The following is a 24,845-nucleotide window of genomic DNA, read 5'->3' as shown; positions in this document are numbered from 1 at the left end:
AAAAAGTCTCTCTTCTACTCACTTTCTGCCAATCGGAAAGTTGGATGTACTGGATCACCATTCGCCACAACCCACTGCATTTTTTTAAGTCCTCCTACCAGGGAGGAGCAGATATAGAAATAACAAACAGAAGGAAGATCATTATCAAGTTTCATTGTAGTGGGTGTCTAGCTAGCTCAGAGGATAGCGGTAATTGCTACACTTATAGTTTACTTGTCTATATCTAGCCCAGGTTGCTGTGGCCTAACGCTGTTACTCTCAGCTTCTGTAAAATTAGCAACCTGTGCAATTCCCAGTGAAGGGGTGTCCACATCAAAAAATCATAACTAGACCCTTAGTTGGCACTCAATCAATCACTGAAAACGCCTTGAAGACGTAATTCCCTTCTCAGCGCTAGAGGAGAGATTTGGGGCACAGTGCCAGGAGAACAGAGCACAGGAAGTTTGCCCTGCTGCTGGCTATGCTGCACTTGTTCAGTGGTGGATTTCAGTCTTGAGGAATGTTTGCCCAGCTCCTTTAACCAGTTTAAAAAAAAAAAAAAAGTAAAAAGTCACAATTTTGAGAACTTACCATGGTCGTACTGTATGACCTGGAAAAGAAAGGCCACCCTCATGTCCCCCCAGTGCACAAGTGAACATCAAGCATCCTCTGCTGACAACTATCAAATGCTGGTATTTTGCGGAGCAGAGAATATCTGCCTCAACTTGAGGAAAATATGAGCTGGCAGCCAAAGCTAGAATTGCCTTGAGATGCCACATTAAATCTTAAACACGTCTTTCTTTTTGTAGCACACAAACATTTGTCTTCAACTGTAAGCCAGTTTCACCTGCTTGTTTTATACTTTGACATTAAGTTATCTATATTCCCAGCTTCTCTCACTTCAGCCATTGAGCTTTAACTGCAGGAGACTCTGACCCTCTGTAATCAATCACATATGGCATAAAATGATTTCGCCATGCAAGCTTTAGGAACGGCTGAGAAAGCAAATGCAATTTTCTCTACGGCAATGGAAGAGACTTATTCCACTCTGCAGAGCCACCGCAGAACAGTTCCCCAGATTATATACATTAGCGATTTGTCCATTACACGGAGTTCTCTCCATTCTGTCTTGTGCATTTTCTAGCACTTCCAGAGTCTAGTGAAAAAACAACAAGTGTTCAAACACTGAATTAAAAATTTTATTTTAGTGTTCCATAAGAATGAATGTCATTTTTAAAAACCAAAAAGGAAAAAAAAGTACCCAGACAAAGCAGAAAATATAAACATAAAAATACATTTGGATCCTTCAATATTAAACATTCATTAAGCAACTGTACAGGGGCTTGACAAACAAGCTTTAATCTCATAAGTACTCAAATTAAGTACCTTTCTTAATAAAAATTCCAGTTCTTCTATGTCAAAACACTTCAAAAACAGCATTGCCAATAAAAAAATTTGAGGTACAATAAGATTGTGCAACATTTTCATAGCTAATGAAGAAGTGTGGCCTGTAAAGTACCACTCTCTCCTGGCAGTGCGCAAATCTCACCAATAAGTGAGACTTACCACGTGCAACCAAGAGATCAAGCCTCATTGCGTAAGAGCAGCCAGCTAACCTTTTGTCCAACAGACAGATAGACTCCAAGTGTAACTGGTATAAAAGATGACCAAAAATAGAAAAACCCTATCAAAATTCTATAGTCCCATCTTGGAAGTAGAATGTCATAACCTTAAGTGGAATGTTATCAGCAAATATTAAAACCACAGGGTTTAAGTTTTCCCAAGTTAAGAATACATTTGGTTAATGATAAACATCTTTGTAAAGTATTTATCCCTCAAGCATTACAAACAATGGCTTCAGCTGCTGGTGGTGGAGTAGTACCTTAACTCCAGAGCAGAAGGGCAGCCATTTAAAATGAGGCTAGTAAAAATCACTTCATATCATTGGATTCATTTAGATTAGTTCTGAGTATAAAAGCAAGTCCAGTCATTATGATGATAGTTTCAAATTCAGACTGTTTAGCTACTGCTCAAAGGCACTAAAGAATAGAGATCTCCACAGTTCTCATACAACCAGAAATCTGTTGGTAAGCTAAGGAATCAAGTCCTGAAGGCAAAAAAAATGTTTAGAGAGGTGCAAACAATTCCTCTCCATAGAAACATCAAGGGGGATAGAGGCAACTGAAATTAATGTTTCATCTTCCTCACTATTTCAAGGCACAAGCAGCAGTCAGTCATTTTCAGTGGAAGATAGCTAGTTCCATGCAAATTAAATATATATAAACAAGATCTAGAGATTCTGCTAAAAAAATCAGCATAAGCCACTTCACTCATGGGATCTGGGACACTGAAAATTACCCCTTAACTGAAGTCATCTGCTCAAACACTCATTGTTACTATGTACCTCTGGTCCTAGAAAGGAACACTACACCTTAAACCTTTCTTTCGTAGTATTATGAATTATTTCATGTATGGCTTCCCTGGAAGGAAAGTTGTATGATAGGCAAAACTTAACCGCCCTACGCTTTTTAATCACATAATCAATCACAAAATAACAAATGCACATAACAGCATATATATTTATATACAATTCCAGTAAACATTGATTTATTTTATGTAAATAGATTAAATTATACTTCACTACAAAAAATACAGTATCTGAGAAGTTTACAGTGGTCTCCAGTGTTTTGTGAAAATATTAACTATAAGGCAATAGACTATTAAAAGGCTAATAGGAAATTCAACTAGTCTTCACCTCTCATTAAAGTGCTCTAATGAAAAGAATACTGTGACAAACTGTGCCCTCCTAAACTATAGGTGAAATTATCACTCAGAACTTTAGGGAAGACTTAATGGACCCTTTCACCTTGATAAAGGGTAGAGTTTGTTTTATTTTTTTGCTTCACAATACATGCTAGACGTTAAAACAGATTATCCAAAGTACTTTAATATTGTATCACGGATCCTCACTCTGCCTTCAAGAAGTTAATTTGAGAACAGTGAGCACAGAGCTGTTAAAATTGAGAGCCTGCCACACTTCAGCCCCAACACTAAATGTAGATGTAAGTTAATGTTGAATCCAATCACAACTTTCCATCCAAGTGCTAAATTTTATTGACAATTCCTATCAACACTATAATAAAATAATGATTTTAAGTGAACCTACTAAAATGATTGGTTTGCGAGTATCTTGCTGTTTGCTATCCGATATAAACAAGAAATGCCTGTCCCATGGCAAACTCCATAGTTACAGCAGATTAAGGCAAAAGATTCAGTCAGAGGTATCTGATTTATCTTGCAAAATAGCAGCACAATGTCTTCTGATTACATTTAAAATAAAACCTGTTCTAACATTCTCAACCTAAAATCTTATTACTGGAAACCAGATCGATTTTTAAAAGCCACCATTTGAATGCTCCTTTACTAAGAGATCCAGGTCTCACACACACACCTACCCCTACCCCGCACACAATTTAGATTTCCATATGGATCAACTTGGACAGTTGTTCCATACTGTAGGTCCTAGTTTCCCAAATACAGCATGTTAAAAAATTTATGATCTTGAGTGGCACAATAGAAAAGTCATCACGACTTGCTGTGCATAGCAATATAAACAAACTAAGCATGTGTACCACGAAGGAAACAGGTGCATACATGTTTATATAGGATACCGAGTCAACTGCATGGGAGTTGTGTGCCCCCTAGTTTGAACAAGAACCTTCAAATCAGGACTATGATGGCTATGAAACAAAACAGCTCCTAATTCAGATCACTATATCGTCTAAAATCTGTAACTGTTTTTTAATCATGCAGTCGAATGGCAATTATATCTTTGTTTGATTTTTGCTATATTAAAGCAGCCATAAGAGCCTGCTCAGAGCACTGCTTTGAAATTTTTCAACACTAGGTTTATACAGGCTTTGCGCTTCCCTTCCCAAAATGAGATGTAGACACTTCATTAGTACAATCACATTTTCATGTAGATTTAAAGGCCCTCCAATTTTACAGCATATTTGAAGGGCATTACATTTTTTACAATAAGGCAACTTATGGTTACCAAACCTCTTTCTGGAGTGCATTTCAACTTCTGTAATATAATTATTTGAACAAAGCAATCAAATCCTTGAATTAGTGTATGTGATGGCTTATATTGCACTATAACTTAAGTCTTAGAATTAAGAACAACTGTTGTTCTTAAAGTCCAAGAAACACGGTTCAGTTTTTAAAACACCAACCCTTCAGCTAAACTCCCAATACTAATAAAATAAAGAAGCTCAGAAGCCAACAACCATCAGTGCCTCACTGAGAAAAATGGCTTAAACATTCACAGCCACATGAATCTCAGGCCTCTGATTACATTCTTTAACAATGCCTCCCAGGTGGTGGTAAAATATTTACAGTGTACCAGAAAGAAAGGTGGAAGACTTCTGACTATTGTATTTTTGGCTTATGTATTCAAGACCTGGTATAATTATTAACTAGTCTCCAGATAAGTGGAATCAACTTTTTGCAAGAGACACAGAAAGGTGATTTTTTTTTGTAGCCAGCAGTACCAGAACATCAGCAACTTCACATTATCTACCTGTGAAGTTTGAGTAACAAGATGGGAGTCCAGTCCTTTATTCAGGTTTACTAGCAGAGGTTTTACATCCTTCCAGCCTTATATTTTGGAGATGGAGCCCGAAGAATGTTGGGGGTTTCTTCCATGACTCTGACAAGCAAGTTATCAATGTAGTTTTCTAGCTCCCGCACCTGGAGATCTCTCTTTGTAATGGTATCCTTCTGTCTCAGCACCAGCTGGATCAGCTCATCATGTGTTAATTGAGCATAAGCATAGGCAGGTTCCGAAGGATCGTATTTCTTTTGGAGAGAGAAGACAGACAGGGTCAATGCAGAAATAAGTGTTTTACAGTAATATGAGAAGACTGCCTAATGATCTTTTTATTCAGGGAAGGTTGAAGAATTCCAGGGATATTGGTTACCAAAACAGGATTGCTCTTCAAAGAAATTACTGTACTTTACATCTTGTTAAAAGTTTCACACAACTGGCATTTCAGGATTTATCAGTCATTACTACTTCAGTGAACAAGAAAAGCAAGTTCCCCAGGGCCAAAACCTGCTAGGCTTGCAACATCACCAATGACAGGGAAAAGCTACAGGACCAAACCAGTATGGTAAAGTGACACAAATGCAACTGCTATCGCAAGAGAGACATCTGTTAGGGCACTTAGCAATGGCAGCTAGAAATGACAGCAAAGTTATAATTATTGGCAGATATTCATGCACTTCCAAAATGTGGACAGGTGGAGCTTTATAACAATAGATTATATGGAAAGGAAAGTAACAGGAAAAATATTTAAGTACTGCACTTTTATGGCACAAGAATATTTGACACTGTAGGATTTAGGAAGCCCAGGGCATCTATTCTAAGAGGAAGTAAGACTCAAAATGAGACAACATTTGGTGGCGCTTTCCAGAGACTCAATTTTATGGCTCAATATGTGTCAGCAATTTACAGTAATGTGTGAATGCCAGGTTTGCATGGGGTTAAAGGGTAAATTTGAGTCCGTAACAAAGGACAGATGAGTTATGATCCCAGGACATCAATTGCCCAAAGACTTGCATAAAAAATTCCCCATGTAATATTAGCACTGAAAGCTCTATAGAACCACAAGTTAAAATAGACTGAATAAAGCAAGAGTCAAGCTCAGGTTAAACAGCAGTGAATGTACTTGATGACTTTGAGACTGAAATTTTAAAAATACTGTTTTCTCTTTTGACAAATTAATAATACATTGCTGGGCAGTTATTCTTAAAATTAAAATGCTGTTTACTGTTTTAAATAGGAATGATTTTTAGTAACCTCTGCCAAGTAATTTGTTATATTTCCTTTTTAGTGCAGCAAAAATACAAGTAGTATTAGCATAAATATTACTTTAGTACAGAATACTCATTGTACAACAGATTTATTCATAGTTGTATCTCAGTGGCACTACAGGGAATAGTTTTGTATTGGCACAGCTAAGATATGGTCTGGAAACACCAGATGTTTAAGAAAACAGGCTTCTGTAGACTTTGAAGAGCAGCTCACCTGAGTTTAAGTGAAAAAAATTCAACTTTTCAGTCACATTTTTCTTTTGTGGCCGTTTACTTAGGAGTCTCAGAGCCCAAGCAGTAATGTCTAACATGACTATTTTCAGCACTGACACGTAAGCCCACATCAGCTGACCCAGGCTCTGAGATTCACTGCCATTTGGGGTAGGGCGCGCAGGCATGTAGACATTCCTTAAGATGAGGAATCCTATATCACAAGCCAGTTTGTGCCTGGATTTCTGAATCAGAATTTTCTCAGAACATGGTCTGCTCTCATTTTACAGACCTCTTATCTAATGGTGCCTCAGGGATCAGAACTTATGCAAACACTTAAACAATACTTTTCAGAGCTTTGAGAGGAAGAGAAAGAAGGTGAAAGCTTTTAGCCACGCACATTTAGAAATATAACCTACTTTTGCTAGGCAACATTCTCCTGCTTTAACAAGTGGGCATGTGGCCTTTCAGACAGTGGAGAAAGTTCTTAATCGTGGAAGCTGCCAATGCAGCAAGTTACAAGGTGATGGGTCCCACTAGTCTCTGCTGAAAGGAAGATCAGCAGTGCAGGAGATAGTGACTACCTGCCCCCAACCACCTTGAGTAAGCACAGTGTATGCAGACTCCCAGTGACCGTGGCCACACCCCACACATTGTAGGCAATCCTTGCTGTCTCCAAAATAAGCATATTTACTTGTCACCCTCTACCCGAGCCACTCCTACTAGTCATCTTCCTGGCTCACAACCAAGCCTCTCCGGCAACATACCCATCTAGTGGGGAACCAAGGAGCACTTCTGGGTTTACTCCAGTAGTACAGACACAGTTCCTTGGGACACCCCCATCAGGAGTCTTTTTTCTTTTTTTTTTTTTGCTTTAAAGTCATTTGCATTGAATAAGAACAAAAAGTGAATTTAATTTCTTCCTCCCAATGCTGGGAAATAGAGAAAATAAGGAAATCCTTTAACAGACACCATTTGAGTGTCAGAGCCAAAAAATGTAAGTTACCCTGAGTAGGCAAGTTCACACTGAGTGCCCCAGAAGCTATGAAGTTTACAGTAACTATTATGAAGCTATAACCCAATTTTCAATTTCTTTCATACCTTTCTATTGCTCTCAGTCCAGTTTTCATCCATTTTTGCGGCTGTGGTCAAATTTTTAGTATGCGACTTATTTGCTGTCGTGTTCATTGGCTTCACAGGATGAGGTCTGAAACAAAAGCCACAACTTGTTTAGGCAGTTCCTTAACATCTTGAGATCCTATCACAAGCAAAGCATCCAACAAGTTCCTAAATCCAGTAAGTATGAACACAAGGGGATTTAATGAATTTCTTTATACACCTCAAGGTACAAGAAATTCAGTTCCAGGACAGAGTTCTGCCTCCAATTACAGTCTTCCATTGAGTGTGCACACACTCACTCACTCTGTTCTGCTGACTTATTTTATTGCATTAAAAAAAAACAAAAAAGAAACAGTATCATGGTAACTGGAAACATCACAACAGAAGTTGGTTACATGAGGTGCTTACACCATATTCATGAGTGCTTAGTTTTTGTTTGGTTGTGGGTTTGTTTTTGTTTTTAAACTACACACATATTACTATAAGAGTTAGATTCTACATAGTTTTCCCACATTATCTTCATTAGAAGTCTACATACCAAATATCCTCTTAGGCAGCAGATTTATTCCAACTTCGCTAAACGGACTAATTCTGGCATAAGGCACACTAGATGTCTAGACATAATCTTGTACTCTCTAGACCCATTTGTAATGGCAATTTTAAAAAGTGGAAGTTACCCACCCAACTGTGTTTCAATCAAACCATTTCTGAACAGTAATTCCCTGGAGCTCTACAATATGTGAGACAGATAAAGCGGTTCTGAGGCTAGCAGAGTTTCACAGAAAAAGACAGCTCCAATTTGCACCTTAGACTATAATGGGGTGCCAGTTAGTTGGAACTGTGAACAGCTCTGGAAGTCCAAAAGCATGTTGGTCATTTGGGAGTCAGGCCTATTAGTCACATAAAGTAAGGTTTGCCTGTAGTATGTTTTAATGCTTAGAAATCTTTACTCTACCAGTTAAGTGACCACCACAGTTTGCCTTTGATTGTATTTCCTCATTTCTAAAAAGCTAGAGATCATAATGCAGTTTACTAAATCCAGCTGTTGACACCAGAATATCTGTGGTATTAAAGTAGCATTATTCAAAAAGGATAAATACATATTTGACTAATGAGCACGGAGTTCCCTAATGTAAACAACTTGCCATAAATAATAGAAGTATTGTGAATGTTAGATTTGCACAAAGCACTGCCACTGCTCAATCTATGCTTTTGGGTGCACAGTTCTTTTTGTTTCAATCACTGACTTTTTGCTAATAAAAGTTTGTGGCAGTGGTCTTACACTGGTATGGTATAGGTCTCTCACAGGGTCCAAAAGTCAGACCAAGTTAAGATTGTATGAAGTCACATCAAAATGAAAAAACGATCACAATATTTCTGTAGCAAGAAAAAAGTATGTCTTGTACAACACTGAGAAATTTTCTATGCATTGCCCCGTATTCTCACCTGTGCTTAACAGACACACTTCCACCATTCTGTTGTGTTTGATTGGGAAGTGTCTCAGAGGGTGAAACCCATGCCTGAAGCAGCTTCTTCTTGCCAGCATTTTCGACTTTATGACTGAAGCTCTCTGCTGGTGGCTTTTTCACTGATTCTGCTCTACTACTGTCACAAGCGCCAGATTGGGGGGAACTAGAGGAAAGGGAGAGTTGGGAAGAACTGGACAGGGAGGTAAAAGAAACAGACTTTTCAGAGGGCTCAAAAAAATCACTCTTCCTACTTTCCTTAATACTGCTAGATTCCTTCAGTTCCTGTTCCTCAACAACACACCCATGCTCACTGGGATAAAACATATCTAAACCTGACTCACTAGTCTTGCTGCTTGCACTATGAATGTCTACTACTGAATTTAGTTTGGATGATTTGCTAGATTTACAAGCATCTTCAGGGCCACCTTCTCCCTTCTGAAGCAATATACTTGCTCTATCAGTAGAGCTCATATCTGAACTGAGTTTTTCTTCCTCAGTGACAGACAATGAACCTATACACTGATTTTCAGTATTTGGAAAACTTTTATAAATTGCAGTCATTTCATTGTTCTTTTGATAGTTGTCTAGAAGCTCATCATCTGATCCTACTTCTGGAATAACTGGAAGGCCAACATGTGTTAGACTCTGATCTCCAGTAACTGGAATGGCAGACTTAAGGGCTGTTCCAGAGTCAAATAATGAATCATCATGACCATAACTTTTGTGTTTTAAGTGTCCATTATTGCTATCATCTCTGTCAAGATGATGTGTAGTTGACAGATTGGCTGTTTTTAATAAGCTGTCACCGGCTGGGTTTTCATGTGGGTTCATGGGATTCTCTCTATGAAACACAAATCCAGACCCAGACATTGTGCTGTCAGATGGAGTAAGCAGCTCTTCATCTTTCGGTCTATCAGTCAGAGAAACAGGTGCACACTTATTTGGTTTTACAGCATTTCTTGGGGTAGGCTTCGGCTTTGCATTTCTTGGGGTAGGCTCTGGCTTTGCAAATAGAGGATTGAGCTCACTAACATCCTCTGACTTGTTAGGGTTCTTAGGGAGCAACGTGTGAACTCTTGGAGTTGGTTTTGGCAGCTCTACTTGAACTGAAGAGTCACTTTTGATGGCATGAGTTACCCTGGACTGTAATGTGAGCCCAAATTCTTCCATTTTGAGTGAATTCTTACTTTTCTTTCCACTACGTAGTTCTTGCTCCTCACTTAATTTGCTTTCAGCAGAAGATGGCTGTATTACAGCATTCCCAGGTGAAAGGCTATAATTAGACTTGGAGAGAGAAGTTAGTTCTTTGCCATCTTTCATCCAGGTTTCAGCACCTGAACTGCTGGTTTCAACATCTTCCTGAACAGTGCTCTCATTGTTCTGAACAGAACTCTCACTTTCATCACAGAGTTTAGATGAAGGGTAGCACTCCATACCCAGCACAGAGGCAAACCCGTGTCTCTTTTCTATTACGGTTGGATCAGCAGTGAACATTTCTTCACATTGATCAGGATGCCATCTCTCACACGGCTCTCTATCTAAAGTCTCAGCATGATTTCTGCTGGAATCAGTATTTTCCAACTCATCAAGATGAAAGGTCACAGATTTCTTAACGCCGCTGTTATTTTTTTTATCCAATGATACTATCTGTACCTCTTTGGCATCACACTGTTTCCTTGGGGTCTGCCCAACCCTTTCATACACAGGTAGAGGAGGAGACTCAGACAGTGACCCCAAAGAATTTGATACAGTATTTGTATCATTAGTCAAACTTTCATTTTGAGACTCCTCTGAAGAAACAAAAGTGGGGTGCTCCGAATCAGCAAAGTTTATTGCAAAGGAACAATAGCTTTTGCTAGAAACAGCAGAAGGAAGGGAGAAAGAGGGAGGACTAGTAAAGCTTTTGAGGTCTTGCACTTTTGATTCCTGTCCCAGTTTAGATACAAAAGGGTTATTGTCAATAGAAAGGTGAGTAGAAAGGAGAGGAGGAGAAACATGCCCCAGAGTTGCAGGAGGATGGGGGAAATACAAGAGAGGACTAGTGAAGCTTTCAGAGTCTTGTGCTTTGGATTCCTGTTCCCAGTCAGAAATGAAAGGGTTACCATCATTAGAACGTTGTCCAGAAATGAGAAATGGAGGAAGAGAGCTACCAGAGTCTCGTGCTTTAAATTTTTGTCCCAATTTAGAAGTGAAAGGGTTATTGTCATTACTAGAATGATGTGCAGAAAGGAAAGCAGGAAGGGAATCAGGTACAGAAGTAGGAAGCGTGGCTTCGGTTTCATCCTCTGAAGACACTCCCAGTCTGTAAAAGGGACAAAAAACTCACGTGTCAGTTGCAGATGCAACATGTGAGAGACACACAAAGACAAGTTCTAAAGGTAGATTTCACAAAATTTGCAACATACTAATGATGTATAAGAAACTGCAAGGACTTAAGAATTTAATGGACCAATAAAACAAGCTTGAAATAATTTATGTTAAAATATTTTATATGCAATACCAATACTCGTGATGCAAAAAACTTGTGTTGTAAAGTTTGCTACATGCAAATCAAAGATTACTAGGGCGATGTCTACTTTTAAAGCAACTGTACATAATTTCTTTTGCATTCAAGACATAAGTACTAATAGCATAATAGCTTAAGATGTTTACATTTACACACAAGGCGTTTAAACATAAATGTAATTGAAGATCTAGTGTTAAAGACAGACAACTCAGGATACTTGTTAGTAAGGCCACGCTTCTTTCATATATGTAAGTCAAAGAGCAGAATTTCTGAAAAAAGTCTCACACAGAACCCCAGAAATATACTTAATGAAACTGAATGCCAAAAGCAGATGTGTTCCAAAATTTGCCATTCTCCAGGCCACAGCAAGAAGTACAGTGGAGAGCAATAGGCTTGATTAAAGATATTTCGGCCCTTCTACACACTTCCAAACTTAGACAGTAAGGCAGGAGAATATTGTTAGCTTTTGTTATGGGTTAATAGAACAACATGGAATAAATGACTTCATACTATCTAAAAGATACAGGCACTAAAAACCATTATGTTAGTGCATCCTCACTTATATGAAGTTAAGTTGGTTAAGAAGGGAAGTAAAAGTTAATACTTATACCAAGAATCTTAATAAGTGTGTAACTGGTTAAACTTTCATCTAGTGGCGAAACACAAATGAGTCCCCCACAGGAGATGTTATAAAGGGCAACAGCTACAGAAATGTTACCTTGTGGCAGGAAGTGGGCCAGCCTAGCCATATGTCTGCAGTGCTTTATATCAGAATCTGAAACTGAAACAAAACAAGACTAACCTGGGTTTGACAGCTTTGGTTTGGATTGTCCTTGCAGAGGCTGCAGACTTGTCTGGTTTCTGTTCTTCCATGAGCGATTCATCAAAGGGATTATGTGATTTCTTGTTTCTGGGGACATCTGCTGTGATGCTGTTTTTTGGAGTACTTTCTTGGTTGTAGTCCTTAGGGATTTCAACAGGTTTTACCTCTTTTTCATTCTTTTTTTCTTCAAGAAGTTTGACTTCTCTCTCCTTCAAAGTTATATCAGACATGTTTTCTACATCGTTTTTCACTACTTCCTTTCTTCCTGTGACTAGAGACAACAAAGCAGACTTCTTGTTCTCTTGTTTTTTGTCCTCTTTAGTTTCTTCTTTTGCAGTTTCTAAACTCAGTGAAGCACTATTTCCCAGTAAATCTCCACCGCTAAGTAGTTTGTATGATGGTAGGGTCATAGACTTAAAGGACTCCAATGAGTGTGACCCAGATAAACCTCTGCTAGGAGACATTCTTCCTGTCTTTTCATGTTCCTTAGTGGATTTTGAAGACGGGTTTTCTTCTGATTCAGAGATCTGGTTTTTCCTGAATGTTTGAGGGGAAGAGGAAGGAGTGTTGTCCTTTTTTGTTTCACTTTCCTTCCGATAAACATGATTGCCATTGATACACACATTGGATCGGGGTGTTGGATCATTTTTGGATTTAAGGCCACTGAATAAGGAAAGCCCTTCTTTCTTTGTGTTGCTGGAGGTTATTTCGTTTAGTTGCTTATTGTCTGCACTTGCTGTTCTCTTATGAGCCATGAGTACAGGAGCATGAAGTAAGTTATCTTCAGGTTTGTTTCCAAAGGCCTCTGGGAAAAAAAAACAAAGAGACATTAAAGCTATGAAAAAAATATTTCCCGGTGACAGCCAATATTACAGTCTAAAGTGTTGAAAGACCAGTGATTACCATGACAAGGGAAAAATTATGTTTAGAGATACAGAATTTTTTTTTTATCTAAAGCAGGAGTATCACCCTGTAAAGCAGCGGTCCCCAAACTTTTGCAGGTTGGGCCCACCCTATCCCTGTCTGTGCCATGCCCCCCCAGAGCCAGGGGACACAGACAAGGGTAAGGGAACTGAGGCTGGGACTGCAGCGGAGGTGAAGGGGGGAGAGAAAGAGGGCACAGGGCTGAGAGTGGGGCCAGGAACATAGCTGCAGGTTGGACTGGAGCAGAGCTGGGGACAGGGAGGGACTAGTGCCTCTCTCTTCCCGCCGCAAAGAGACATAGACCCATACCAGCAGACTAGCCAAAAGCCTGGTAGCTACAGCACTCACGTAGGATATCAGACACCCAGGTTCAAGACCCCACTCCTAATCAGGCAGAGCATTTCCATCAGAAAATTCCCAATCTGCCCTACTGTTTTAAATAAAACATATACAATAAAAGAGAATTGCATCTGATCACCCACCTACAAATGTACTGCCAAGAGTGCTTTAATGCTTCTTTTAGCCAATATCTTCAAATACTTTGTCACTTTCTTTTTCATAAGAAAAATGGGTGAAATCTTTGCTAATATTCTGTCAATAAATCGATCTGCTGTATCAAAAATCAACCTCTCTTTTGAGCAAAGATTTAAGATAGTAATAAAGTTTAATACTGTGAGAGGAAATACTCACTTTCTGAATTTGGAGGAAAGGACTCATCATCATCATCTTCCCCCCACTTTGACTGAAAGTCACCAGGTTTAAGCCTAACTTTCTCTGTCACTGGCTGAAAAGCAGGTAAAACTGACATGGACTGGGAGAGGGAGGTTTTCTGCAAACCAGGTTTAGAAAATAGGGTTTTGATCTTGGATTTTTTCTTTTCTCTCTCAGGTGATTCCTCTTCACTATCAGCTGGTGAGTGAGTTATGCTGGGAATGATGGCTGATGCCGTGTCAGGCAATCCATTGGCCCGCTTTCCTTTGAGTTTGCCTTTCAGCTTGCCAAATGGAGACCGGGACTTGTCTTTCATGGATAAATCAAACATGCTGGCTGTCATGTTGCTCCTCATGAACTGAATATCCACCTCAATCTCTCCTCTCTCTTTTTCCTTCTTGCCTGGTTTGGAGTGAAGTTTATACCACCTGCAAAAGAAAGACAGAACATTATACAAGCTTTGAAAACAAACTGGTTAATGCAAGCCACAGAAAAATATGGCAGAGGGAAAAAAACGGGAAAACAGACTCCCTAGCTGGGAAACTATTTCATGTTTAGACAAGGATCAGGCAGCTTATTGTGGGCAGAGGTGAGGACATTTCTTTGGCATCTCTGCTAAAATAACTTTTTTTCCATGTACCATGATTTAACTGGCACCAGAGACTTGGTGGGATAAGACCCATGACGGGAATACAGGTATAGCGAGAGGGGTACAGCTTCTTCAGGAAGGACTGGCAGGGTAAAAAGGGAGGTGGTGCAGCATTATACATCAAGAATACATACACTTGTTCCAAGGTTCAGAAGGTCCAGAACCAATTGTTCATGGATTAGGGACCCAATTTTATGGCATTCCAGGGGCTTCTGTATAGATTACTTAGGTTAATCTTTCTATCTACCCAATGGGACTCAGTGTTCAGTCTAGAAGATACCATCAGAGATGCTTAGTTTTGCAGTTCTCAAACTGTGGATTTGTGTCTCCAGAGATAACATGCTTGTTAACAGCAAAAATGTTTTTAAATAAATATAGGTGAGAAATAGTTAAAATAAGACAATTTAAATGTCTGTCTGGTGTTGTTCTCCTCCTAATACAGCGTGGCAAGAAAATCCTCCAACTGGAGATAGTTCAACTCCAAATGACTTAATAAATATCTGCTTCAATTACCTTTGGTAAATGAAATAACCAAACAATCATTCATTTTCTGATATAACTGTAAAACTAATCTGAAAAGTTTTCAAAATAAATCAGTTTTAAAATGTATAGTCAAGAATCCTGTGGCACCTTATAGACTAACAGACGTTTTGCAGCATGAGCTTTCGTGGGTGAATACCCACTTCTTCAGATGCAAGTGGTGGAAATTTCCTGGGGCAGGTATATATAAGCAAGCAAGAAGCAAGCTAGAGATAACGAGGTTAAATCAATCAGGGTGGATGAGGCCCTGTTCTAGCAGTTGAGGTGTGAAAACCTCCCTTGGTTTTCACACCTCAACTGCTAGAACAGGGCCTCATCCACCCTGATTGATTTAACCTCGTTATCTCTAGCTTGCTTCTTGCTTGCTTATATATACCTGCCCCAGGAAATTTCCACCACTTGCATCTGAAGAAGTGGGTATTCACCCACGAAAGCTCATGCTGCAAAACGTCTGTTAGTCTATAAGGTGCCACAGGATTCTTTGCTGCTTCTACAGAACCAGACTAACACGGCTACCCCTCTGATACATAAAATGTATAGTGTGTACCTTCTAAAAATGAAACCTACATCTATCTCTGAGTTGTGAAGAATATGTATTAAAGTTATAACAACCAACACGAATGTACTTTTATGTAGAAATCCATGATTACATTAAGTTTTCCTGACTAGTGATTTAAACCAATTTGATTTAAATCAAATCCACCCTGGGCAGACCAGATGAAAGTTTCTGGGTACAAAGTTTCTGGTAAAGACAAAATGAGGGGGAAATAGGGATGACCTCATGGTAGGACTCTACTGCAGACCACCAAATCAGGAAGATCTAGAACAAATATCCAAAACACAAGAGCTGGTAGTAATGGGGGACTTTAGCTTCCCAGACATCTATTGGAAGAGTATTATGACAACATAAAATGTCCAATAAGTTCTTGGAATATATTGGGAACAATCTGTTGTTTCAGAAAGTGAAGAAACTAAACAGGGGGCAGCCCTTCTAGACTTGATTGTGACCAACAGGTTGTGAATCTGCAGGTAGAAGGCAATTTGGGTGAAAGTGACCAAGAAATGATAGATTTCATGATTCTAAGGAAAGGACCATGGACTTCAAAAGAGAAGACTTTAACTAACTCAGAACTGGTAGGTAAGGTCCTATGGGGAAAAACAAAACAAAACTAAGGGCATGTCTAAACTTACCTCTGGATCCAGTGGGGGTCGATTTGCATCTAGTGAAGATGCAGTAAATCAACTGCTAAGCGCTCTCCCGTTGACTCCAGTACTCCACCGGAGTGGGAAGCACAGGCGGAGTCGACGGGAGAGCATCAGCAGTTGACCTACTACAGTGAAGACACCGCAATAAGTAGATATAAGTGTGTCGACTTCAGCTACATTATTCACGTAGCTGAAGTTGCGTAACTTAGATCATCCCCCTCCCAGGGTAGACCAGGCCTAAGGGTAAAGGGGTTCCACAGGGCCCATAGTTTCTTAAAGAGAAACTATTAAAGCGCTAATGAGTCATTAACTAAAAATTAATTAAATGAGGAAGGGTAAAGTAACATTTCACTTTGGTTTCCCAAACTTTATACTTTGTTTCTGCTTCCTGAAACTTCCAGGGGTTAAAAGTAGAAGCAGGTATGACAGAAAAGGCATCAGTGCAACAGAACAAACTGTACAGATGCAGTTACACACCAACACCTGAAATAGTTCAGTCAAGGCATTCTCCAAACACCCCATACCTTTCTTTCCAATTCTCTGTTCATTTACTATTTCAATACTTTTCAAATATAGAAACTCCTGAACCACAGAGGGAAAATGCCTATAATTTCCTCTTCGGAATCAAGCACCTTATCACTGTTGGATGTTTCTATTTACTTTAGTCTGTTAATACAATACTAATTCAGAATCAAGGTACCAAAAGCAAGATTCTTTATAGACAGGACTTCTACACTTATATTTTGAACACTGTTTCTGAAATTACAGTTTTAAACACTGCAGGTTCTTTATGTTAGACTATTAAAACTTGTTCAATTACCAGGCAAGGTGTACTACTTGATGACATTTCAATCTTGTTGGCACAAAGAGTAGGTATTTACTGGCATCATGCACCATGCATAGTTTCTTACCAATCCCTAGGAGCTGTAGAGATCTGCTGACCCTGCAGAACTGACAGGAAAGGCTGTTTTGAAAGGAGCTGGGATTTTCCCTCACATCTTAACTACTAAATTAAAACAAACTAATAGAAGTATTCCATCACAAGTGGAATGAAAAGCATGAAACATGAAAATGCCTTGCTGCCTTTTTTTGCACTGCCACACATTGGGGGTGAAGAGAAATAATGGGTCCAGACAGTTTGTTTCAAAACTATTTCAGACAGCTGACCCTAAAATGAGTTTCCACTTTCAGACAAACATAAAAAGGTCTCTTGAAGAAATGCATTCAAGAGAAAGGGGTGAGAAAACTTGAGTTCAAGTTTTATTAAAGCAATTTTCTTTCTAGTGTCAGCCTACAACAACTAACAGCCAAATTACAAAATCCCTAAAACGAAACCTATACTGGAAATGCTGACCGTTCTCACTGGAGTATCAAAGATAACAAGTTGAATAAGTTCCACTCATCAAGCCTTAGAAAAAAGTATACAAATGAATATTTTTGCATTTAAATGTAAAAAGCCCCTGGCCATTTTTTGTGACTCAAAAAAGTGTGTTTAATTCAAGGAATGTTCTTACGTATTTTCTGGCTCCAAATATACATCAGTGAGCTTAACCTGTTTATTTTGCATAGCCCGTTTAATAAAATGGTTCCAGTTGAATGTTTTAAAAAAGCTCTAAATATTCAAGGAATGCAACTTCTATTAAGTACAGCCATAATTTCTAAGAAAAGTTGCTGTGCAAGGAATAGCTATTTACTTTCAGCAACACAATCTTTGTAATATTGTGCAACAAACTGTAGGCACCTTCCCCACAGACTAATTAGCAAACAATGTGCACGTCAGCAGTCAGGGCCAAGATTGTATATATTCTGCATACTGTAACTAAGGCTACGTCTACAATAGCACTTTTGTTGGTCAGGGGTGTTTAAAAAAAACAAACCCACCCCAACAAAAGCACCGTTGTGGACAGCGTTATGTCAGTGAGAAAACGCTCTCCTGCGGACATAGCTACCACTGCTCATTAGGGGTGATTTAATTATGCTAATTGGAGAGCTCTCTCTCTCCTGCCAGCATAGAGAAGCTGCACAAGAGGCCTTACAGCACGACCGGCAGCAGTACAGTAGTGCTGCTGGAAGGTCCATAGTGTAGACATAGCCTAAGTGGGAGGTTAGAAGAAAAACTTCAAATGAAAATGTTGGGTTATTTTATTATATCCTCTTCAAAAAAATTAAAAATAAATCCAGTAGCCAACAGCCCACTGACAAGGAAGTTTCAACATAAGAAACAAGATATGAAAACAGTTAGACAAAACTACGTTTTCCAAGAGACATTACCAGGTTTTTCCTTAATTTTGTTCAGATCTTTGGATAAAAGCAAACCTGGAAGAATACTACACCACTATCTAATGGAGTATGCAGGAAACTTACTCCATTAGATAGTGGTGTAGTATTCTTCCAGGTTTGCTTTTATCCAAAGATCTGAACAAAATTAAGGAAAAACCTGGTAATGTCTCTTGGAAAACATAGTTTTGTCTAACTGTTTTCATATCTTGTTTCTTATGTTGAAAACTGAACCTTGATGTCTCTTGGAAAACATAGTTTTGTCTAACTGTTTTCATATCTTGTTTCTTATGTTGAAAACTGAACCTTGATGGCTGAAGAGCTTTTAAAGTCCAAAATAATAAATATTTAAAACTTGACATGTTTCCTATGATAGGCTATAAACATCTGCCATATGCCATCTTTTCCAATGCATTTTAAAAAACAGCTACATTTTTCATTAGACGTGTGTTTGAGAACTCCTTCACACAACACACACAAAGTGCTACACAGCTTTGTCAAGAACCACTGTTTGCTTATGGGCCAAGTTGGTGCTAATGCTCCTGTATGCCTGATACCAGCCCAGAACTATTTTTTTAAAAATAGTCCCTGGAAGAAAAATAAGTCCACACCAAACCCAGCATTCATGGTTGTCAGTCCATTAGGAGGAGCCTTTACATGGGCATACTCAATTTACAAGAAGCCAGTGATGCCAAACCTCTTACTTTTGTGAAAGTAAAGGCCAAACTGGCCCTCATGAAATTCACCAAGGTAGATCAGCTAGGTAGTTAAAACAGTTCATTAGTCTATAATATGGTTAGAGTGTATGTTAGCCACACACTGTTATTCTATTAAGAATAGTCTCACAGTAGAAACCATAATCTTACTAATTTAATCTAAATGCTTTTGGCTGCTCTGAAAACAGCAAATGTGAGAATGCAATGTTGATCTAGCTGTACAAAGCTAGGAGGAAAAATCTTTAACTTCATACAATTTCCACTCCACAGTTAACGGAAAACACCACTACTCAATTAGCTACTATTCCAGGAGATTATGCCCTTTAAGAGTATTTATTTATTAAGAACAAGAGTGTTTATGACTTGCATTGTACAGTACTTTCATTCTTCAGCTAAACAAGAGGCCTTTACAAACATGCTAAATATTCTTGGGTGACTTCACTGTTCTCAGTGTGAACTGTTACTGTTTCTTTTATATACAAAAACCAAGTGTATCTCAAAACTGAAATAAACATTGAAAACTTCCCTCTAAACCATATCCTACTCCAAGCCATTATTGCCTCCACAATAGAAAAAGGTTAAAAATGGACACTGACTAACTTGTAAAACCCAATCCTACTCTCCTCCAGATATAACTAGCAAAAGACTGACTCCAACACTAAGTCAATAAAGCAGTTTTATCTTTTGGTAAGTAACACAAGTAGTCAGACTTTCTTAGAGGTACCAATACAGCTTCTGTGAACATGCTATTTCGACTCAAGCATATGTACAAGAGCACCAGAGAACTTAAGTTTGTCCATACTGAAATACCTTCACAGGAGCTTTAGAAAAGACTGTGATATCAAGACTCAACTAGAGGTTTAATTTAGAAAAAAAGTCTTAAAGATTACCTACTTAGATGACCTTGTCAATTATTTCCTCCTCAAAGGAATGTAGATACAATCTTTTAAAAAAAAATCCTTTATTTGAATTACCATACACTGATGGGCATTAGTCCAGGCATCATACTTCAAGGCAATCAAAACAAGTTGTTTTCCTAGGGGGCTATGATATAACAAGTTAGCCCCCTAGGAAAACTACATTTAATTAAATTGATCGTGAATGACTTATTCAATGAATTTGTACATTGTTTTTTAATGCTGATTGATAGTTACAGTTATTATAAGTCTAAGTATTGTTGGGGTTTTCAAAGCTTCTGTATACATTTTATGAATCCAAATAAAACAATATATATTTAAAATTATAGTTTTTGCCTCATGCAAAGTATATCCCTTCATACTGAAATCAACAAGAACAGGTGTAGCTGGTATAGTTAAAAAATAAGCCAAAGCCTGCTAAAATAGATGCCCATTGATTGTATTTGTCATAAAGTTGTACTTTCCTGCTCTAGAAGTTTAAATGCAAGTTCATATTTTTCATCTGAAAGTTTATATATTTCATACCAGTGGAAAATAACAGAAGAAAACGATGACACTAATCTTGAAGTCAGCTTATTACTAATGACATTTCCATCCCAGTAGCAGAAGGGTACAGTAGTGCAGCAAGTGAAGATCTCAAACTCATTTGACTAGAATTTTCTGATGTGGTGCAAATATTATTCATATGTAAATAAGTTTTCATTTTACAACAACTATGGTAATAAACATGCCTTTTAACTCTCCTTTAATATGCTTGACCCTACTAAAAACACTTCCAATAAGTTAGTGTATAGTTCTTAATACAGCCTGTAAAATCAGAAGCCAATAATCTCTTTGAAGCAATGATGCCTTTCTGGCTAGAGGGGTGAAAACATTATCTAATATTAAAAAACATCCAGAGTTTATAAAACCAAAGACACTAACATCAGAACATAAATTATATTTATTTGAAAGGTGGAGTTAATAAGCACACAACTAAAATTCACTAACATTAAAAAACTTAAATCTTCACTCCTGTTGTGAACTCCAGTGTTCATCCTCCTATTTCCCCTCCTGCAGATATTTTTGTAAAAGGGTATGATCCAACCCATAGGGTCCAAACTGAGTTGGGCACACAAACAAAAATGGACACAGAGACCCCTTGTCCGCTTGCAAGGAAAGGAAAGGAACTGCAAACACACTAATGTATATGTTTTTTTGTAGTAAGGTGTTTAATGGCATAATTTGACCTGCAGAATCTTCTCTGCCGGTAATAATGCACAAGAAAGAACCCATCTGATTCTGCAGGACTAGGAGTCAGAAAAATATCCTCCTGCTTGTAAACTGAGACTATCTGATGAAAAGTACTTGAAACCGAATAGCAAATCCCAGAATGCCATTTTAAAAATCATTTTCCTTCATCAAACAATACTATATCTTTGTCATTTCCTGAATTGACCAACTGTTCTCTCAAACACAAGCTTGAAATTTAAAGAAATTTTTCTACCCCTCATGAAAGAAACATTACACACAAAAGAACAAGCAGAGTGATACTGTCCCAAAGTCTCCAGTAAAATATCTAAGATATGTAAATTGGTCCTATTCATCACAATGCCATGTTAATTTAGAAGCCTCATGATGACATCCAATTTAACTGTCAAGATTATTTGTTTCAGAAACACCTGCTCAAGTGTTTATCCTGCAATCTGAAACTGCTCTCCACTCCCTCCAAGTTACCAACAGCGTCATATGTCCTTCACCCACTTGCCAATCCACTTGCTTCCCTCACCTTGACAACTTCTGCAAGACATAGCCAATACAAGTTTCTCATACTGAAAACTGAAAATGTAAGGACAATGCAGACTACATTACATTTATAAAAATAAATATCCTTGATGCTGTACTGGGTATAGTCTTTATCATTTTATTAAAACTTTAAATTAAGCTGCCACAGACTCTAAAGACCTAGCTGCAAAATTCTGATTAAGTTTGCCATGGAATAACAGAAGCTTTGTCTACAGAGAAACACACATTAAAACTTCAGCTGATTTATAGCTTCCTTACTTCTCAAATTAGCTCCTTGTTATCAAAGGGCACTCCCTGGTTGCGAACCCAGATTGATCCCATCCCACACAAATCTCTCTCGCTTTATGATGGTAAAGTGCTGACATACTGCACCAAGAAACTGATGCTAGGGGAGGGCAAGTCAAACACTCAAGCCCCAGCTCAAGACACAACGGTTCTGATCTACGCCGGGATTTCCAATCATAGGAAAGAGACAATTTCAGAGGCGCATCCCGCTCCTTCCTCCAACTAAAGCTGTGGGCGAGCAATAAAAAGAAATTAACGGAGCCCAAGCCAGACAAACGGGGAGAAAGGACGGAAAACAACCCCGTCATTGCCCTAAGAGCAACCTGCCGCTCGGGGAGGGCCCGCGCTGGGAACAGACCCGGGGCTCAAACCCAGGGGCGATCCCATCGTGGGTGGCTTTAGCGAGCCGGGGAGAGCTCGCCACGCCAAGGAAACCCGCCCGAGCTCGGGTCAGACCCAGAGTTTCCAGCTCCGCTCCAGCTAGGCAGCGGGAGGGACAAGCCCTTGCCCCCCCCCCGGATCCCCGCCACCCCCGGCGGGACTCACCGGGTGCTGCGGCGGCCCCCCTCCTCCTGCAGCTCGGCCAGGCGGATCTCGGCCCGCCCCAGGAACTTGTCGAGGCCGAGCAGGGCGCGGTGGAGCACGGTGAGCTGCAGGGCCGGCTCGCCGCCGTGGCCGGGCCGGCGGGGGGGCAGCTCGAAGGTGGCCTCCTCGCGCCAGACGGGGGCGCCCAGGCAGCGCTCCGACACCGAGGTGGCGAACTTCTCCTTGCCCAGCGCCATCAGCGCGTAGGCGTCGCTGCCGCCGCCGGCCCCCTTGGCCTTGGGCCGCAGCCCCCGGGCCTGCAGCACCGTCACCTGCACATGGGTGGGGGCCCAGCGCGGCGGAGAGTCCGAGAGCGACATCCCGACCGACCGACTCCCGGGCTGGGACTGGCCCGGCAGCGAAGCGCTCGCGGCAAAACTCGCGAGAGCGGGGGCTGGCTCGCGCCGCCAGAGGGCCGGGAGGGGCGGGGCAGGTGTTGTGGGGGCGGGGCACACGCTCCGTGAGGGGGGGTGGGCGTGTCCAGAGGGGAAGGGGGCGGGGCATCCGGGATGGGGAGAGTGGGCTGGCTGCCTGAGTCCCAGTTCAAACCAGGGCCTGCCAGCCACCCCCAACCAGGGCCGGCTTTAGGCCTATTCCACCAATTCCCCCGAATCGGGCCCCACGCCTAAGAGGGCCCCGCACCCAGTGCGAATCCCTTCCCTGGCTAGAGATACTTTTAATTTTTACTCACCTGGTGGCACTTCAGGTCTTCGGCGGCACTTCGGCTGTTCCTTCGCTTGCTCTGGGTCTTCGGCGGCAGGTCCTTTAGTGCCGCCAAAGACCTGGAGCGAGTGAAGGACCCACTGCCAAAGTGCTGCCGAAGATTCGGAGCACCGCCCGGTGAGTACAAGCCCCACGTGTTTTTTTTTTACATGTGTGTGTTTTTTTGTGTGTGTGGCTTTTTTTTTTTTTTTTAGTCATCCCTGCCGGGGCCCCGTCGAAACTGTTCAAATTGGGCCCCGCACTTCCTAAAGCCGGCCCTGCCCCCAACGGCCACTGTCTGGCTGCGCCTCTGGGTGTGTGCAGCACCTGGCGCCAGGGGCTGGCCCTGCCGAGTGGGGCCTCTGGGTACCACTGCCACAGTCAGCAACGCTAACCATAGTAACCACTGTCCCCTAAGAACAGCGCCAAGTGTCCCTTTCAAACAGCCACCCTCCAACTGTCCCCGTCAAACAGCCACCACCAACTTCCTCCTTCAAACAGCTGCCCTCCAACTGCCCCCTTCAAACAGCTGCCCCCCAACTACCGCCTTCAAACAGCCGACACCCAACTGTCCCGTTCAAACAGCTTCCCCCAAACTGCCCCAGCCATGCGAACAGCCACCCTCCAACTGCCCTGGCCATGCAAACAGCTGCCTCCCAGAACAGTCCCCTTCAAACAGTCACCCCCAACTGCCCCCTTCAAATAGCCACCCCCCAACTGCTCCAGACATGCGAACGGCCACCCTCCAACTGTCTTAGCCATGCGAACGGCCACCCACCCCCAACTGTCCCCTTCAAACAGCCGCCCCACAATTGCCCTGGCCATATGAATAGCCACCCCCCAACTGTCATAGAACAAGTGGCCAGGATATACAGGGGAGAGGTGGTGGCATTTATTTGGCAGTACTTCTGAATAATCATATGTACAGTATTGTAACTTTGAACTTTGTGATTATATCAGTCACAAACAGATTCTCACCCTCAACATATCCTAATATGCTTTCTGATTGCTTAGTTTTATCCAAGAAAAAGCTGCACATATTAGGTGTGAAGTATGAGATTTACAGGTTTCTACAAGCTTCCTTCCTTCAGTATGTGCTTTTGTCTCTGCCCTTCCCCTTTTCAGTAATTGACAGTTTTACACCAGGATGCCTTGTTCTTCGGAGAGAAGAGAGGAATGAGAAGGTGGAGAATGTGGTTTTGTTACATTCTGTAGTTTCGGTGTTTGGCTCATACCAATGGAATGCTTTCAGGGCGTGGTGCTTTTTATGTAAGGAATGGATCAGACAGGTTACTCATTTACACAAGTTAGTAAACCCATGATCTCACCCTGTTTCCTTACATCAGTTCCCCAATAAGAACCCTCTGTAGTCACTCCTTGCACATGTTCACAGATACAGTGCGGAGACTTGCACTGAGAATATTAATAGAGTATTAAAAACAGGAACTTTACCTCTACTAAGGCTCGTGATGTTGCTAATGCCAATGCAGGAGTAAATGTTTAGAACATTTCCCTAATATAGACAAAACTTCAGCTACTCACTTTTCACTCTCTTGATTCTTGTG

The 24,845-nt window shown here is 40.5% G+C and overlaps 1 protein-coding gene across 3 annotated transcripts; it reads right to left on the bottom strand.

The window, feature by feature from the left end:
• Nucleotides 1–1,164: 1,164 nt before the first annotated feature.
• RAB11FIP1 (RAB11 family interacting protein 1) lies at nt 1,165–22,924 on the bottom strand. Of its 3 annotated transcripts, none has more exons than XM_045005855.1 (6): nt 22,540–22,924; nt 13,598–14,046; nt 11,963–12,788; nt 8,632–10,956; nt 7,168–7,273; nt 1,165–4,839 (listed from the first exon to the last, which is right to left on the bottom strand). In XM_045005855.1, exons 1-6 carry the CDS (start codon nt 22,896–22,898, stop codon nt 4,624–4,626), a joined length of 4,281 nt encoding a protein of 1,426 aa, XP_044861790.1. In that variant the 5' UTR covers nt 22,899–22,924; the 3' UTR covers nt 1,165–4,623. The 3 variants fall into 3 exon arrangements, with proteins under 3 accessions (XP_044861790.1, XP_044861791.1, XP_044861792.1); XM_045005856.1 differs by lacking the exon at nt 22,540–22,924 and adding an exon at nt 21,967–22,041; XM_045005857.1 differs by lacking the exon at nt 8,632–10,956.
• Nucleotides 22,925–24,845: the final 1,921 nt, after the last annotated feature.

Source organism: Mauremys mutica, chromosome 2 (genome assembly GCF_020497125.1).
Source record: "Mauremys mutica isolate MM-2020 ecotype Southern chromosome 2, ASM2049712v1, whole genome shotgun sequence".
NCBI lineage: Eukaryota > Metazoa > Chordata > Testudines > Geoemydidae > Mauremys > Mauremys mutica.
The sequence above is the reverse complement of the archived record's forward strand: the minus strand, read 5'-3'. Positions and strand labels throughout refer to the sequence as shown.

Coding starts and splice junctions, on each gene's coding strand:
- RAB11FIP1 (XM_045005855.1), bottom strand. CDS start 22,898: ATGTCGCTCTCGGACTCTCCGCCGCGCTGGGCCCCCACCCATGTGCAG. Junction 12,789..13,597: donor CTTTCCTCCAAATTCAGAAA/GTGAGTATTTCC, acceptor TTTTTTTCCCAG/AGGCCTTTGGAAACAAACCT. Junction 4,840..7,167: donor GGACTGAGAGCAATAGAAAG/GTATGAAAGAAA, acceptor TCTCTCCAAAAG/AAATACGATCCTTCGGAACC.